This window comes from Dromaius novaehollandiae, chromosome 5 (assembly GCF_036370855.1).
Source record: "Dromaius novaehollandiae isolate bDroNov1 chromosome 5, bDroNov1.hap1, whole genome shotgun sequence".
Classification (NCBI taxonomy): Eukaryota; Metazoa; Chordata; class Aves; order Casuariiformes; family Dromaiidae; genus Dromaius; species Dromaius novaehollandiae.
In genome coordinates, this window is record NC_088102.1 from 50,271,669 (window position 1) to 50,290,637 (window position 18,969).

Consider the following 18,969-nt stretch of genomic DNA (forward strand, 5'->3'; position numbering starts at 1 on the left):
GGCTCTGTGTTTCAAAGACAGTCCCAAATCAGCAAAACATTTAAACACATGCTTATTTTCAAATGTCTGATGAATCCTTATTCAAACCAGTGACTATGTGTCTGAAGCTAAGCATGCACTTACTTGTTTTGTTGAATGAGAGGAAAAACACTCAGCATCTCGCAGTCACTACTCAATTTAGAAACACAGTATCCCACACAATTTCTGGTCACATTTTGGAAGCTGCTGCATGGATACAGTTTATGCCATCTAATAAGTAATAGAGGTGGTAGCTAGGTTCCTCTCCAGTGGCCGGGCACCTGACCGTTAGACGTGGCAGCGAATATTCTGCAAGTGTCTACATCCTTGTTAAAATCTACTGTCACTACAAGGAAATTGTAATATAGCCTGAGTGACCAGGCAATATTTGGCTGGTTTTGCTTAATTTTCATTAAGTGTCTATATTGTTCAATGCTTTAGGGACCTGGCTTACATCAGTAGGTGCTGTAGCATATAAATCATCCTAGGTGCAGACCTGTAGAACATATGCATTTATAAATAAGCCATCAACATTTGTGGATAGAACTGGTCTACCAAAAGGTAGACATGCAAACATTGTCTTGCTTATATCCACAGACCATCACAGGTAAACCATAGTTAACTTTTATAAATAGCACGTTCAAGAAAAGCTTGCATAGGGCAAAACATGCACACAAGTTCTCTTTTCCCATCAAGGCTACGGTCAGTTCCTTCAACTGCTCACCACAGTCACGTCCAGTTTCATCTTTCCCGTGGGCATAGCTTACTAAAACTAAGGGTACCAGCAACTGGGTCACAACTGGTACCAGCAATTGGATTTCATTACTACCTGTCTTTCCTTTGCTGAAGGCCAGAACATCCTTCTAAAATATGATGCAATATGCAAATATTTTTCAGTTACTTTGGTTGTAACAGTGTTTGTTACCACATCTGTAAGTAATTTAAATTGCAGTAATTTAAATTACAGTAAACCTTCATTGGGATTCTACAAAATCAAATCTATCCTTCCTGAACCAGCATAGTAATGGAAAGTATACATTTATTCATTGTGCCTTTGTCTTGACCTTCATGTCATTCCAGTAGTACTTCATGTAGATGTAGAGAAATACTGGAAAAACTTTTGTTAAAAAAAAATATTGTTACCCATTCATTGCACATTCGCAAAAGTTTATTCACATTGCATATTTATCAATGTGCTCTCAAAGCACTGAGGATTCTTTTTTTTTTCTTCTCCCAAGAAGCCATTCATTTCAACCTTCCACACAGGCAAGCAATCTAAAATTTTTAGTCTGCAAACTGCAATTTTGATCTACTTCAAAAGGAAGACATTTTGCAATAAAACATCGAATCCTCTGAGCTGATCAAGTTATTATCTTGTTATTTTTGCCTAAGGAGCTGAGAGAAATATGTGAATTCCAGGTGTCTCATTTAGCATCTAATTGAAATCTTTTTGGAAGCTCTCTGGGAATAGAATTTTGCTCTATTAGAAAACTGCCAGTTTGCTTAAGATTGCCCATGTGATTTACTCAAACAGAGACACATCTGAAGAAAGAATCATTTTCATTTACAGCCCCTGCATGTCCAAATTAAAGAAGAATGTAACGTTCATATTAAAAACTGAAGTATTTTGCTAGAGGCTGTTTTACAAAGTAATCTTGTAAATAAAATACCTTAAAGTTGAGACTTTCAAAAGTCTATTAATAATTAGCCACTTGGTTCTTTTTATTAATGCGTGGAGTTACAGTTAACTGAACAGCTTGATTCTCTCCTTCTAAAACCTGTATTTCTGTGTAATTATGGGCACTCTATGATTCACTTATTCAAATCATGTAAAGGATGCACACGTACTCCCTGATGAGTTCATTGTCTACTCAAGAGAAAACTGACTAGGTCAATAACAATGAGCAAAAAAAGGGGAAAAAAAAGGCATGTATGCCATTATCTTATATAAGTGTCATATGCACTGGGGTCCTTGGGAGAAAATAAAGTTTGACTTAAGCATGGGGCACTAGATTGTGAGTCAATATATCTTGGCCCATTTTCTACTCCTACTTCATCACCCTGGACAAGTCACTCAGTCTCTGTGTCTTTATTGTTCTCCCAAAAGGTATAACCCCTCCCCTTTCTTTCACTGCATCAATCCTGTCTTCAGGTTATAAGTTCTTCCTTGTTCTTGTTGCATTTATGCATAGCAGTTAACAGAAACAAACCTTAGTTGAAGCCTATCATTAAAATCTTAAACCAAAGGAAGCCAATGGAATCTGCATTTTAAGTTTCACTGGTGCCATTCCACAGATAAAGCTAAAATGACAGGTACTGTAAATACTTTTTTGAATGCGCAAACTAAAGATAAATAATGGAGAATGGAAGGACAGAATTTATCTTTCCTCATCCCAGCCATACAAAAGTTAGGCTTCTAGATTAAGATAGTCAATTAGCCAAAAAAGAACCAGCCTGAGAGTCAGCTTGTGAATGGAGGTATATTACCTCTCAGGACACATGCCTACAGCAAGTGGGATGAATCACTTTCTGGAAGTGCTTATGTCTTCCCCTTGATGACAGGACCAAATGAGGCTAAACTTAAGGCTAAATTTAGGTGAGATGAACCACACTTCGAACACGTGAATAGTGAATGAATGGAAAATATGTATTCAACTTCACTCATATGTATGCAGGGGGGAAATAGCAACAAATAAAGAAGCTAGGAAGCAGATATTAACATATACAGTTAATTTTAAAAAGCTCTATCTTTTATGAAATAAATCATTAAGCAGAAATAGATGAGGACATAAATATCTGGGTAGGGGAGGTAAATGTTCTGTGACAATGTACTTCAACCATGGAGTGAATGCAATTTCAGTTTGCAGTGCTCTGTGGGAGGTCAGGTATGCTGCACTGTATATATCAAAATCCAGGAACGTATCTATGCCAAAAACCAGGGAAGAGAGATGAAGCAAAGCTGCTGGCCAAAACAATCAGTTTGCTGTGTCACTCACTAAGCCTTTTCCCAACAGCATTTGACAGAGGAATCATTTTCAGGGAGAGGAGTTTTTCTTTAACAATTAGGCAAATATACATTGGAACTTAATAGAGCTTATTTTTGTATATTAAACTTTCACTAGCAATACATTAAGAAATATACACATTCCCCTGAAGTTTCTCACAAATATGTCCATTGCACAGACTCTCCTACATCTACATTGCACTATTAAGCATTTTTATTTTTCACAGGGCATGGAAAACCAAACTACAGGATAGGCAGCCACATTCTATTGCCTTTCCCTAACAGGTTTGTTTTGATGGATAGAGAACTGTGTCATTTCAAAGTGGGGATGTCGCTAGGGAATATCTTTCCCCCTTTCTAAACAAGTCCTGCCGTAAGCAACACAAGTCTTAATTTTCAAAGTAATGACAATTTGAAACATTGAGAGATTTTAAAATGGACCTGTTCAGCCTTGACAGTTCTGAAAATCACGCCACAGTTATAATGTGTAAATGAAGGCACACACGTGCATAATTTAGGGGAAAGAGTACCTTCATCTTAAGTATTGAGCAGCCTGACACCAACCAAATAGTTGTGGTAATCATACATCTTTATTGTTGAAAAATGCAATAAACCCTTTGCCAGTGTAAGAATACTCAGTTTCTCTTCCCTAACCCAAGTTTTTCTCAAATGGAAATGAATTTTGCATGCAGTGGGATCTTCATCTATTTCTCACAAATTATTGCTTAGAGTCATATGCAATCTTTTATGAACATGGCAGGCTCCTACAATCCTTTTCCCTTTGCAGTTCTACACAGAAGTTACCAGATGAGCAAACTATAATACCTCATTCTAGATCTTTTTGTGTGCCAATGGATATTTCTAAAGGCAAAAACCTTGAATTACGTCAATGCTTAGAGAAAAGAGTGAATATTTTTATTCACAGAATGGTGGGTATTACAGCTTGAAAGGTCATTTTAAAACATTTACTTTTTCCCAAAGCAGGCTTGTTCTTTACAGTAAATTCTTAAGAGTTTATTGCAAAGAACCAAACACAATTGAGCTCAGGAAAGGAGGCACCATATGCACTGCAAAAACATCAATTCTTCATTGGTCACACATCATTTATAAACTTGATTTAAGCCCCACGGGACATCAATAAACATATGAAACTATCAAAACTGCCCAGTTTTAGCCAGAAGCTAGCTGCAGATTTTATTATAATGATCAGGCAAGGGGAAAGAGTGGTGATGAATTCTTTTCAATAGAAACATCCCTGAAAGTTAATGCTCACACCAGCTGTTTGGATAGGAAGCTTAATGACTTAAAACAAGCCTGTGAGCAATCCATACCTTCTTTTCCGGTTTGAATAGGACTGAAATTCTGAAGGAAAATGGCAATTTTAAATTAAAGCTTTTATAGATTGTTTCTGATTAAAAGACTGAGACTCCATAATGCAAACCTCTCTACAACAGACCCAGACAATGCTGATCCTCAGCAGCACCTTGCTACCACTCATTTCTGTGAGGACTAATCCCGATTATGATCACAATATATTCTAAAATCTTTTTTCTTTTAAATGTCACATTAGATGTATCATTCACTAACTGCTTGTTGCAGATGATTCCTACATTCAGCTCAACGAGAATGGCAGTATGTTGTAAAATCATGAAATCACTGGAAATTAAATGGCCCATCATTCTGTGTAAGTTATGATTTGTTAAAAGGTCAGGAACTGCAAAAGTTTACTTCAGTATTCTGTGAGTTACATCAATTAAATATAGGAAAGTCCACACACAGTTTAAAGTCAGAAATAAGAAAAAATATAGGCTTATATAATAGCACTGTATAACATAAAACAGTAACCTTTCTATCAGAGTATTTACCTCATCTATCTTTTAATGTATTTAAGAATTTTAATTTAGAAATTCGCTGTTAACTCACAGCGCCCACTCCAGCTATATCCCCCTGTTCTTATGTGGAAATAAGGTAAAAAAAAACCAATAGTGTTTAAATAAATCTGACCTCATACCTCTTGTGTTTTGCTGTCCGATGGCTGTATAACTGACAAGGTCCTGAACTTCCACTGAATAGGCTGATCAAAAGAAAGTGTACAGCAAGTCGCTGTCTGTTCCACCTCTCCTGGAAGAACTAATGACCCTGCTGAATACAAAATATGCAACTTTATCTTTCCATTCAATGTATAAATTAGCAAAATCATGTCTAAAATCCTGCAATGCTGAGACAGAGACAGAAGCTTGCTAGTCAAAGGGTACTGTACTCTTATTGTTGCTTAATATATAATACAGATAGTTCTCTTTAAAACAGGTGCAGTCCTGAGCTAAAATCTAGATCATAAAATATATTATACTAAAGAAAAAACAAACTTGATCAAAAATAGATAGCTAACTCCTCCTTCTTGAGGATGCTGAATTAAAATCCTGGATCTAGAAACTCTTAAACTCAGAGAAAATGTGGGATTAGATTAATCTCTTTCATAACAAGGAAGGAAAGTCCTAAGCAGACACATCTGCAGCAGCAGTTATAAAATGCCAGACTGAACCCTCATCTGGCCATTGATTAGCAAGGCAGTCTATTTCAATTCTCTTTTGCTCGAGTTTCAACATCTGTACATTGGGCGTAAAGAATCTTTGCAAAGCTCTTACCACATTCCCCCGAAATGTTACGTAAAAATACCTGATAGAAGTAAAAATATCCCCCACCTGGCTATACAGTGCCAGATGTCCCTGTTTTTTAAGGATATTTCAGACATGGATGTCTGTTCCTCTCTCAGCTTTCCAAAAAGAGGCACTTGAGCGGACTTCCTTCTGTCTGGGATATGGGGACATGTATGCCTTTCCACGCTGGCAGGATTTGCTCCGCAATTCACAAATGCAGAGACTTTCTGAATCAATTTTCCTTTGCATACCTCTTAAGCAAAATGTTCACACTGGGAACAGCGGTTTGCTTTCTGTGGCAGTGCCAAAGGACATGCCTTAGGTTTAGAAATATCTTTTAACATGAATCAATCTCAGCTCTGCTATAGCACAAATGTGTCCATCTTGTTTCAGTAACATTTTTATGAAGAAATTTAAGGAGACCATATGTCTCACAATTTAGCTAAAGGATTATGTAAATCTACCTACTATTTTTTCTGGCTGATGTACAAGTTTCTTTACATCTTTATACTAAATTTTAGTAGCTCGATTCCCTCTTGAAATCTCAGAATAAACTTTTAAAGTGTTGCCTAATTCTGAACAAATGGAAATAACAAGAGTAGACATAGATCCAGTGTGAAAAGGTAAAAGTGGCCATGTGTCTCTATCTGCACACCTTCACAACAGTAATCGAGTTACAGACGTGTCATCCTCCTGTAAATCTGAATTTGAAAAAAAATGATTTCCTAGCTAGGCCTTCCTGAAAAATCCATGATCAAATTCTTCCTTTAATTTTTCTTCTGGTATTTGTATATAATTTCAAAGCCAGTAGGGCTAACCGCTTTTGATTTCTGAAGTGGAATGTTCTTTATTAAAGAGATGAAGTTCATGCCCTTGGGATCTCATCTTGTTCCCGAATTTTCATCTTTTGGCTCATGATTCAAATGTAAGTGGTTTCCAGCTTTCAGCCCTATTCTCTTGGTTACTTATATCTATCTCTAGCCATTTAGGCACTTTCAGTACTTGTTCTCAGCATAGTATCTGCTCTCATTCTGCTTCAATTATCTGAGAACGCTTTCTGAAAAACAGCCCAGTCCATAGGTATATGTTATGTCTTCACATGCTCTGCAACTGCTATTTTCATTCTTTCATGATTGGAATCAAAACTATTTGTGTAGGACACAGGGAAGATGTGAATCTCATCCAAAAGCAATGGGATCTTCCGCTATTGTTTCAAACCTGCATCCTAAACATATATTCTCACTGAAGGAAGGAAGGCCTGGACACCAAGAAGTTTGTATCACCTCCTGATATGAACGCTCATTACTTCTGTAGTAGGAGCTAATTCCTTTCTCCCCACCCCAACAGACCAATCTGTGGAGAGAAGATGAGGAGGAAGCACTGTTATGTAACAGTCTTGGCAATGGCTCAAAAAGAAAACTCTTAAAATTAGGACAACAGAAGGAAATTTATTTTTGCTTTTAGCAAGAAGTGCTTGTCATACTCAGAATGTCAGTTCCAATTTTTTAAGGCTTGTTAGTAATGCAAACAATGTTTCAAATTTCCTTCAATCACCCTATAAGAATGTGGTAATCAACCTTTGTTTGCCAGTAGACATGCCAGAGATGAGCTTTGTCTCTCTATTCTGGCTGTGTGACAGCATATGAAAGTCTAATCGGTAAATGCTGCTTTCCCTGATAATGTTTAATCAAGAAACTCCTTCAGAGAGAAAAATTAGGGAGTTTTGACAGTCCTCCTTCTCAGTGGGAGCTCCCAAAGGAACTGTAGGCTATTGTAAGTTCTAGCCAGTACCTCACAGCTGGTTCAGGCCAATGCTACAGCACTGGTGGATGATGATCCTAATTAAGCTGCTAATTATGTTCTCTGTGGAGGTGATTAATTAGCAACAGGAATGCCTTGGATACTGCCAATGGCACCATATATAGAGATAATTGAGGAGGCAGTGATATCACAATCCTGAGAAGAGGTTTTGGAATGCCTCTTTCCTAATGCTGTGGAGAAGCACCTCCCTGGCTGATGTGTCAGTGACATCCTGGGATCTTACTCCAGTGCAGCAGGGCAGGTTTGGAAACTGAGTGATTCTCTTACTTTTAGTCTCCTCCCTTCCCACCCCCCCCCCCCCCCCAAAATGTATCTACAGAAAGTGATTACTGCATCTGTGAACACTGCTGAGTGGGTTTCTTTGCTCATTTTGTAGCATTCACATATTAATTAAAATTATAGAAAAAAAATGATGTTGGTACAAATCTGATTTCAACTTACAAGAGTGAAGAAGTTTAAAGTCTTTTCTGTGCCTTTATCTTTACTGTACCCAACCAATGCATAGCTATAGATAGACCAGCTCAGGTTTTACCACTTTCAGATGCTACATTTGACAAAAATAGTGTTGATGGAAGCTGAGGAGAGAGGAAGTGCTAAAGAAAAAAGCTTAAAAGCTAAATTTTGCTGTCTCCTCTGATTCTCAGGCTTCAGGCTGTTAGCCCCAAAGAGCTGCCTTGTGTGAAATCATCTTGAAGCAGTGTTAAACAGGTTGCAGAGATTTGGGGTGGGGGGGGGGGGGGGGAAGGAAGGATATTCACAGGTGGGGAGGAGCTCCATATTTGAAAAAATCCATAGAATTTAACTCTGAATCCTGTTCCCCAAGCTTATCTTCCTGAATATAAATATGGGTTTTCCCATACAAATAGGAAAACACAGATTATGTAAACAACAGATATGGGCATAATTTGCCTAAAGATCTGTTTGCTTATTTAAATAATCAAATCATAGTGCTTGGCCTCAGCTTCAAAGTAACTGAGCGATCCAGGTTCTCTACAACTTCTGTGAGGTTACAGATAATGAGGACTTTGAAAAAACACATTTGCAGTATCTTAGGCTTCCAATCCAGATTAGGGCAAGACTGTGATATCCTTGCCTATGTATCCTCACCCATGCAACATTCAATCAGTCCTATTGTTACTTGCTTCTATATTTAACAAATACCACACTCAAGGTCTTTAGACATGCATTTTACATATTTTGTGGCTTATGCAAATATTCCATATTATTACCCAACCATTTTTTGAGCCTGCAGAAAGTGGTTTGTCAGCAGTCCTGAAAAGGAAATTATTGCCAAAACATGGGTGCTAAGCGTTCTCCCAGGAGAAAGCCTGATGATTTGTATTATTGCCTTAAGCTACTTACAGTTGGAGATTAAAATTAATGAGAGAGAGAGATTAAACAGCCCACCATCCACATGCTGTCTCTACACTATGGGTTAAAGCTATGGCTTAGGGAAGCAATTTTACTTTGCCAATCAGGATTTATTGTGCCAAAGTCAATGCAAAGCACTGCCTTGGTTTCAAGCTTTCAGCCCAGTGCTGTCTACAGAAAACAGCTACAGTATATTTGCATACTGGCTAAATCTACAGGCTGTTTTGTTCATAAGAAGCAGCTGTTCACAGCTTAAAAGACATTGGGCATAGGACAAACAAAAAAAAAAGAGAAGGGGGGAAAAAAAAACTAGTAGAGTGATTCTCCTAGGGCCTCCACCAAAATCATTGGTTTAGATAGGATGTTTTAACACATATTTTCTATCATGCTTTTTACACTGCCAATTTTGAGCCACTTCCCCTTAAGTGTGAATATTTGTTGTACTCAGGTACAGTTGCTAACTAGGCTAACTGGTCTGCCCTTAAAGCTAAGTGAAGTACAGAGATACTGAGGTGTTGCCGAGATAAAAGAGAGAAAAGCAGAGATCAAATCTTGTCGCAATTATACTAGCAAGGGATGATATTCTTTACTGAATGCTCTAGGTTGTTTTGCCAATATGAATGCTAAGACTACTGTTTGTTTTGAATATAGGTGGCAGCATATAAAAAGGCCAGCAGCAGGATGCCTTACAAATTTGTCTAACACTTTGCCTTATTTATAAACTACTTGGAGTCCTTCAGAATGAATCCTTCATTAAGGTGGTCATTAGGGATATTACTTTATATTACTTTATTATTACAAACAATAATAGGGATGCCATTTTCATTTTTAAGTTGCATTTTGTTACAATGCCTTCTACAGGAGTGAGGATTATACCTCTGTAATCGTGAAGCCTATCAGGTGAATTTTATCATTTAAGACAAATATCAAACTATGAGGCCTATTTTCTGCATGCTGACTTAGAGTCAAGGGGAAATTTTTCGTCTTGACTCAGTAACTATCTCCAGTGAAGCCTTGGGCAAGACCCAGGCTGTGGGTTTTCCAGGTATAAATTTGGATGCTGTTTTCTCTCCTTACAGAGCTTACAGGAATAATTAGCTCCTGGCTGTGCAGTGTTTCAAGGTTATAAAATACAATATAAATGCTTAATGTTGTTATTATGGGCACTGTAGATTGCTTAGGGGTGGATATGGCTTCCTTCTGCACTGAGACAGTTTGTGCGGAGAATGTTCTCTCATGGGAGGAGCTGAGGAGAGCAGATACTGAAAGCCAAATCAAGTGTCACATAAAAAGCTAGTAGTTGGCACAGTGATAATCTACCATAGTGATGGTATAATGTTATGATTATTATTTTTATAATCACCAATAAAAGCAGTAACTGAAAGATTTTCTAAATATGCTGGCATAAAGTGATATTCAGACAGTACAAGCAGATGAGAATTACAAAAATGATCAACTTGTTTAAATGCAATCTGTTTTACTACATGTTTCCAAATGTGTCTGATTAACATTGATCTCATACACACATGCACAAATACACACAAATGATTGAAAAGAGTCAGGCATGGTATGGAAAGTGACAGTGTAAACTACCACCAAGCTCTTCCAGGGCTCTTTTTTCCTCACTGCCCTGTTTAGTATTTTGGTATTGGGCCTGTCACTCAACTTTGTGGCCTGTTTTGAACTAGAGATATCTAGGAATTTTTCCACTGAGCTACATAGGACCACAAGCCTCATTTCATTATGATACAAGTGAAATTTAAGGTTAGGTTTCCACCAGTAAGCCCCATTTTTTGACAGATTTTAATAGATATTAAAACATGAACACAGAATAGTGTCCTACAAAGGGAAAAAACACTGCACGTGAAGGCTACATGGAAGAGAAATCCTTGATTTTTGTACTTGATACAGGACCACAATCTTAATCCCTGCATTTTGAAATCTCCAGGTGAGAGGAAAGAATGCTGTAAAGCTAATTTGGTTGTTTTATTGCTGTCTCGTGAGTTACAGCCAAGCTCTAAATATTTGTCAACTGTAAGCTCTGTAAGCATGGGCATTCTGTACATATAGAAAGCGAAGACTAATCAACCAGTTAACAGATTAGACAGACTAATCAAATGGCAATAATCAAGAACCCAAGGAACAAAATCCTGCTCCGCTGCAGCTTTTTTCAGTGACCTTAGGCAAATCCCTTAATCTGTGTGTCTTGGTTTCCTTGTGCACTCACAGATATCTATGAAGAAAACAGATTTAATCACGAAAAGGTCTTCAATTCTGGTGGTGATAAAGACCACACAAGCACCTATGGTAGACAAATACACTACAAACACTGGATTTCTACTTACTTTTTTAGAGTTAGGAGAGTTAAAATTATAGATGTGTGAAACAGTTCAACAAAACTTGAAATGCTTACAACCGGAGTTCCTGGAGAACTTCATTGTGCATTCAAAATTAATCTAATCTATATAAAGGCTAGAATGAAATCATTTTAATGAGTAGAGACAATATTTTCATTAAATATTTCCACTTTATAGACCTGTCTCTTAGCAACCACATTACTATTTGGAGAAACCCTTTATAATCAAAATAAGTTCAATACTAAATAGGAGTGTGGAAAAAATGTAGAAATGTTACTAAAAAGTGTTTTGTAATTTTGAAAAATCTTGAAAAAAATCACTTCTCACCAGGACACAGTATAATAAACATTGTTTGAAACATATTATCTCCTTACCCATTAGACTAAGGAAGTGGGTGGTTTAATTTTGGGGTAGTTGGGAATTTTCTAGCAATGGAAGAACTGAGAGAGTATATCCTTTTTAGAGGGGAAAGGATTCTGCTACACAGTGTCTCAGAGCCATCAAAAAAAAAAAAGGAAAATCAATACACTTGAATCCAAAGGCAGACAGTGATTGCGAATATGAAGGAAAAACCTACCACTGTATATCTCTTCATCTGTGTCAATGTCTTGCAAATCTAAGTACTTGTCCACCTGCAGGAAAAGCTCAAAATCAGAAAATAGAAGAAAATCTATTAATTCCATTCCTTTCACTACAAGCTAGACAAACCATTAAATTATCTCTTTCATCTTCTCAATTTCCCCCTGGAATTTTTCCAAGACAGCTTTTTTTTTTTTTTTTTTTAATGTATAACCCAAATGAAATGTTTTTAAGTATGGCCAATCAATTGCTGCCAAAGTTGTTGCATATTAACTGCAGTGAACTTTCAGGAACTTGGTGGGAAGATGGAAGAATAAAACATTTTCATAGAGAGGAGTTATGTGATAAGTTACTTGGCTGTTTTGCAAGCTCACTGCATATGACACAGCATATGCTATAAGCAAAAGAGACCCTGATCCTTCTGTTTTGATACTAATGGTGAACTGAGTGGGAAATGGCCAGAACAGGCCTCTCTTACTTGAGGTAGCACTCTGCATAGATGCATTGGGTAAGAGTGAAAGGTCTTTCTCAGCCTTTATGATCAATGTAAAAAGCTGGCAGAATCTTACAAATATTCAAAAGAGACTCTTAAAAGCAAACTGTGAAGAGAGACAGAACAAAGATTCCCTTCAACTCCTTCCCTAAGTGGGTTGTACGGCATTGGAACAGTTTTCCCAGAGAGCTTGTGGAATCTCCCCGCTTTGAGGCTTTGAAGGCTTAGCTAAACAAAGCCACAGCTGACCTGATCTAACATTGGCACCAGTTCTGCTTTAGGTTGGAGGCTGGACTAGCTGACCTCCAGAGGTTCCTTTCCATGCTTCTGTGAAAATAGAGCTCCTTTCTAGAAGCATATACGCAAGTTCATCTGTTAAGTATATGAAACGGCTGTAAGTAAAATGGTATCTTTTGAGGTTTTCTTTTGCTTAAACTGTTTTCAGTTTGTATAAAATTGAGAAAATAATCTGCAAATTGTAAACTTTGGAACTCTGCAGTCTTGATACCTATAAAATATGGAAAGTCTTAAAAGGATTCAGTCTGACTCAAAAACTAGAGTTCTTTCTCACTTATCCCACGCATCTGATCACTTTAGCTAAAGCCTAGGAAAATGGACCGTCCTTGCAGAAGAGACTGGAACTTAATGAATTGGAACAGACTGCAGAGTAATTTAGAGAACAGAAATGGAGACTGTTCTTCTCATTCTCCCTAAAAAGTATCCCCCCAAAATATCTAGCTTACTGAGCTAAAACAGGGGAAGAGCACAAAGAACAATTTTTTAAAGTCAAAATTAGCACCTTCAAACTGGAAGCCTTTACAGACAGTGGAGAGAAGCCACGGGCCCTGTGAACAGTGTTGCCATGGCGGATTTACTACATGCACTAGGTAGTTTTCTGTGTTTCTGTACAGTATTAGAGATGCTCACAGATCATTTTTTCCAAACTGATTTGACACTGTTCTCATTAACACTTACAAAACCCCTATACTATAAAAGTACACATTCATTAACATTTGAAAAAACATTGGATGGTGATGCTTCCATTCCTCTTTCCTGCTTATGGGGAAGAAAAACACCAATAAATTCCAAATGCTTTGTAAACGAATGAAACAAAAATTAGTCATGTTCTACTCATAATCCCCACCTTGAAGGAAATCAAAGAAAACCTCACCTTCACTCTTTCAGACAGGCTGAGATTGTTTCCATCAGGGCGACCAACTTTCCAACATTCACTCATCTCTGTCTGTAGGTAGGCAAGCAAAAATACTTACATGCATGAAATAGAACCAAAATCACAATCAAAGCTCTGACTGATTTACACATACGGACTCTTTACGCTGTATTTAAAATGTAAAAAAGTGTGAATGTAATGCTTCTGAAAATAGAATGTACATATGTAATCCTCTGAAATCCTACACAGGTTCAGACTGAATCCACTGGAACAGCAGTATAAGTTATCACAGTATACCTAAAAAGCAGTGTTTAGAACAAAAGCACTGTTTTCAGTAGTAGCTTTTTCCCTTTCCCTTCCTCAGGGCACGTTTAAAGGTTACAGCGGCCAATTTATTGCATTATAAACTCCTCCTGCTACTATGCTAGCAATTTTTCTAATGCATTCTACTATTACTGTATTTGTTTCTCAAATTTCTAATGGGACAAAAACATTCAGTGACTGAAACTTTTATTCCGTGGCAACAAAGACAAAAATTAAGATGTTCCATTAAATAAATAATGGAATGGATAATGGAAGCTGCACATTGCTTTATGGGTCAGAAAGTCACATCCAAAGTGGTTATAGTAAGAGACTCAAAGGCAGTCTATCCCAATGAGACAACCACATTCTTCATGAGAAAAATGTCAAAAAGATCCTTGTAACTATTACATATAATCAACTGAGAGAAAGTGATTGTTTTAAAACCCATGCTTGATTCAACCTCAAAAGCATGTACTAGTACAGAAGAAAATGACAGTTTTTGCTCTTTGACTGAGACCTGATAGCCACAGCTTTTCAGGTCACTTAAGTGTGTTGCTCTGTATATTGCACAATATGGTCCTCTACTTCTTTTATAATAAAATGTTTAATGAAGGGAATTTTTGATTACAGGCTAGATCACAGCTTATCATTTGTTATTCAGGCAGGAAGGTAGAAGTTCTGAACAAGAGAACTCACAGATTTCCACCTCACTCTCTCTAGATGATGTCTATTGTTTTCCGGTCCCTACACATTAAATCCCTAATCTCATGTGTTTCACAAGATTAAAAATGCCTCCTGCCTGCCTACTGTTCACTTCAGGTAGCTGAAGCAATCTCGCTTTAGTAACATAGAATTCAGTCCTTGCTGATATTCCCAAGAAGCAGAGTAAATCTGCGCATACTCTGTCCACACTGTCCATACTCTCAAGACTTTCTCCCTTCTTGCCATGCCAACGTCTACTGTTAACTGCAGCCTGTAGTGAAAACATTACAGTGGTCTTCACAGGACTCCTTATTTATCAGTCAAATTGTTGCAGCTCTTCAGTGCAGCAAATGCCACTGCCAAATATGATCCCCGCAGGTACTTCTGTGTTACACACTGGGGTAGTACTTTAAATATTTGCCTCAGATGGGATAATACCATCAGCCTCTAGCATTTGGACTGTATATCTCCCCATATTTTTATCTTTTTGAATGTGATGCTTGTTCACATGGACAAACGTTAACTCCTTACCTCATTCCCATTTGGCATCTGTGATGCGAGAGGCACAGACAACTCTCTGCTTCTTCCAGGCGAGCCATCATCCTCTTTATTTCTGCCTGGTAACTCAGATGTAGAAAATGCTTTTCTTCGGGAATCCACTTTACATCCTTGCATTGTCTTCCCCTCTTCCTCTGCAAGGAGACTCACACCAGACAGATAACATAATACACCATCCAGAAAAAAAGAAAAACATTAATTTTCTTAGATCTAATACTGACTTCTTTCACACAGCCATCTTTCCACTCTCCCTCAGAGCTTTCATGTACAGCACATGATACATAGACATCTATCTTGCAGTCTTTATCATAAAGCTGAATATGGAATTTGCACTTAAAGTGCATAGAGTATCACCTATGCCTTGATACTGAAGAATTGTCTTAAAAGCTTATGCAATATACAAAAAGCTTGATAAAATAATCCAATGGCTGAAAATAACAAAAAGCAAGACAATAAGAAAGGCTGCAGTTTTGTTTTTATTTAAACACTTTGCATAAAAATTATCTGATTGCTATGCAAAATGGCACATACATATGCCCATGCCTACATTTGGCACTGCAAACACCAGCACATAAGAAGATAGATACTTTTCTTTGTGACACCAGTATAAAACCCATGGCAACTGCATGCACTCAGTACAACTATTTTAGATGTATGTTGTTTGAATTAAAAGCAGACCAAACCAAATGCCCCTCATTCCCTAAAACTAGTATATGCTCCAACACTTATATGCTTAGTTCCAAAAGTCCAACAACTGTGCTTATGCAAGATCTATATTCAAAAAATCACTTGATTTCTTAAGCAGTTCAAGCACGCCCATTCCATCATGTACCTGACTGATGGGGTACTTTCTTAACAAGCATAAGAAAGGACTGTGATTCTAATCTTAGTACACTGACAGTCTGGTCAAAAAAAAGTAGTAGTTTATATTTTCTACCTTGATATATCAATATCACTCTCTTTTAACTGGCAATCAGTCCAAACACATGCCGTTGTGTGTGTGAATCTCAAAACCATGAGGGCAGATGTCCCTGTTGTCTAGCAGGGAAGCGTGCCTTGGCAGTTCCTCTGTCGGAGCTCTTACTAACGGTGGCTTTGAATTCCCCCGGCAGAGCCCTTGTGCTGCTGCGGGCAGCACTGCCAGAACCTCGACCAGTCTAGGACCACGTAACAGATACACTGACGGATCCTCTAACATATTATCACCTGCACATTACTGTTCTGAAGAACAGAGACAGGATACAATGGGCAGAACCCCCCCAAAAAGGGGGAGTCCCAGTTCACAATCTGATGAGAGGCTGAGCCCTATCCAGGAAGATGCCCAAGCCTAAGTGTTCTCTTGTTAAGGAATGGATAAGAAAGCAAACTGCAGAGGTTGGCTTCCTACACTGCATTTGACACTGAGCAAGGATTTACTCTCCTCTTCCTACCGTGTATCTAGCCCTTGTATCTTTATTTAGTAGAACATCCTCTCATTTTAGCTGCATGTACTGGGATCACTAGGCACTGCAGCTTTCAGTCTGTAACAGCTGTAGTATGATCTTCACTTAGAGCATCACTTACTCGATTGCCCCAGTATACCTGCAACCTGACTGTGTGGGAAAAAAATTATCAGTAATTATTTATTTTTTGGTCAGACTAACAAACAGCAGCATGTCAGTGATATTTGGTTGCCAGCGGTTTAGTTCCTGAGATTGAAGATTAAATGCAGAAGTTTAAGCAGGGTTGGTTTCCTTAGGGGATTCCTCTGATCTTGAAAGACAGACTGGAAAAACATTTTGACAGTACATTGACAAAAGACTGGAATACCTTCTCTCATGTTTATTTTATCCATCAGTAGTGACTAATTAGGCCCTCACAGAAAATATGAAAGTATTCCAAAACAAAAGTGGGGCTTTCAGTGATAGCCTGGGACATCTCTCAGACCTTTAAAAGTTCCCTTGACAACAGGAGCATAGTTAGGACAATTATTAGCTCTGCTGACTGTCCTACCAGATCCACAGGGCACAGAGCAGCCAGCAGAATTAGTATATGGCTAGCCGATCATCAAACCGAATCTCAACAGTGCAGACTGGATATAAGAGCTCATTAGAGATCAGGACAAGTATGTGGATGGAAGTACGGATTTCTGACCTCATGCTGAATAGTTTTTCCCTATGACATGATAAAAAATATATTAATCATGGTCAAAATAAAACTGCATGACTTTTCTATTTTAAAAATTCCATTATCAAATACAGAGCAGCTACAGGACAATAAATTCAAATGGACTTCACACCACATGTTCTTAATGAAAAATTAATGCTGAATTTAACAAGTTTCTTGCTTTTAATTTGAAAAATCTACTTCACAACAATAAGAAACACTGCAGTACATTTTGAAGGCATAATTATATGTTATGGGCACTGAAGTCATTCTTGTGGATAGTCTTAATGATGCCCTCGGGGTTAATACATTCAGCAGTCCACTTTTCCAAAGAGTTATTAATCCCCAGGGACAGCTCCATGCCCCAGTTATTATGACACTGAAAGGGCTGGCATTCTGGACACAACCTAAAGTCTATCCTCATAAGAGACAAGGTTCATAAAAAGTAAATTGCACCAGATCAGAACAACCAAGCAAACAGATTTTAACTCTTAGACCAGAGATAATTCCTAAATCCCAGGTCTTTCGATATGACATCTGGCTTCTCCCCGCTTTTTTAACACGTACGTTCTTGAAACAATATTTGGAAACAGCACTACATATGGGCAATCACTTCTTCCTACACACTCTCTTTTTCAAGCTGTGGAAATGACGTATCACACCAGAAGCCCTCTGAAACTCTTGACAGGTAAAATAATCACCTGCTATTTGAAGATATTCTTATTATCTCTCAACTTAACAGGAAGAATCAGACGAGCTGCTCACAAAGCTTCAATCTTTTATTATTATAGTGATAATCACAGGATGAACTTCCTGGTTTATACTAAGAACATACAAGTTTCATATTAAAGACTAAGAAGCCACAAAAGGATTTTGATGCCTTTCAGGCTATATCTGCATTAGCAAATTATGTAGCCAAACATAAGCAGGCCTATAGAGTGCAATTACAGGTACTGAGGACACAAGCTCCTCACTGTACACGTTTCAGGGAGCTTTATGTATGTGAACTGGCAAGAAGCTTCTGGAAAACACATACTTTTCTCAGCAAAGTAAACAAGGAGACAAAAAGCATCAACTGGAATGATCAGAGTCATAATTCATACAGCTGATATTCTCTGAATAAACTTGATACTCCTGCACAAACCCATGCCAATCTTGGTTACCCCCATGGTCATTCCACTGGGATATAGATCAGACCACCCTGCTCCAAAACATAGAGTCGGAATACCCCAAATGAAAGAATATCATTTTTAGCATCAAAAGATCTATGACACAGAGTTGGACAGTTATAATCAGATGGTACACACATAAGCCCACAAACTTATTTTAATAGGATATATATATTTTGGGGCAGATGAGTTACTGTCACAGTTAAAAAGCTAGATAGATTAAATGAACCAATAAGAAATCAAGTGTATTTTCAGTATTTATATGCCATTCACCCATCCCAGACTACAGCTAGAAGCACTGTCCCTTTTTCTAAGGGATCAGTCATAAATTGCTGCCAGAAACTTTTTTTGGTTAAGGCCACTGCAGGGTTGTTGGATTATATGGTATCAAACATTACATTTGATGAAACAGTCACAAATACAAAGTGATACTAGATTCATGACTGCAAGTGGAGAAAAATTCGCAAGGAAAAGAGAAAAAAATCTAGGCAACTGAAAGCCTTTTTGGAAACGCATGCTGCGGACACAATGTGAGATAAGCAACCATGTGCATAACGAGGCTGTGTCACATAAACTGAGGGCGAAACAAACGTTACATCGCTGGCCTCGAGTACCATCGTT

At 37.8% G+C, this 18,969-nt stretch overlaps 2 protein-coding genes across 8 annotated transcripts in view; one reads left to right on the forward strand and one right to left on the reverse strand.

Moving 5' to 3' along the window:
- Nucleotides 1-18,969, forward strand: part of RAG2 (recombination activating 2) — a 169,503-nt gene that overhangs the window by 125,873 nt on the left and 24,661 nt on the right. The gene's annotated exons all lie outside the window — the stretch shown is intronic.
- Nucleotides 1-18,969, reverse strand: part of IFTAP (intraflagellar transport associated protein) — a 43,747-nt gene that overhangs the window by 2,996 nt on the left and 21,782 nt on the right. For 4 of the 7 annotated variants that reach the window (XM_064512770.1, XM_064512769.1, XM_064512772.1 and 1 more), the window contains 4 exons: nucleotides 15,008-15,179; nucleotides 13,472-13,543; nucleotides 11,806-11,872; nucleotides 5,034-5,164 (listed from right to left, as the gene is read on the reverse strand). In XM_064512770.1, coding sequence (XP_064368840.1) covers nucleotides 5,034-5,164; nucleotides 11,806-11,872; nucleotides 13,472-13,543; nucleotides 15,008-15,179 — 442 coding nt within the window. The remainder of the gene's footprint in view (nucleotides 1-5,033; nucleotides 5,165-11,805; nucleotides 11,873-13,471; nucleotides 13,544-15,007; nucleotides 15,180-18,969) is intronic. The other 3 variants (XM_064512771.1, XM_064512773.1, XM_026097685.2) reach the window with 3 other exon arrangements.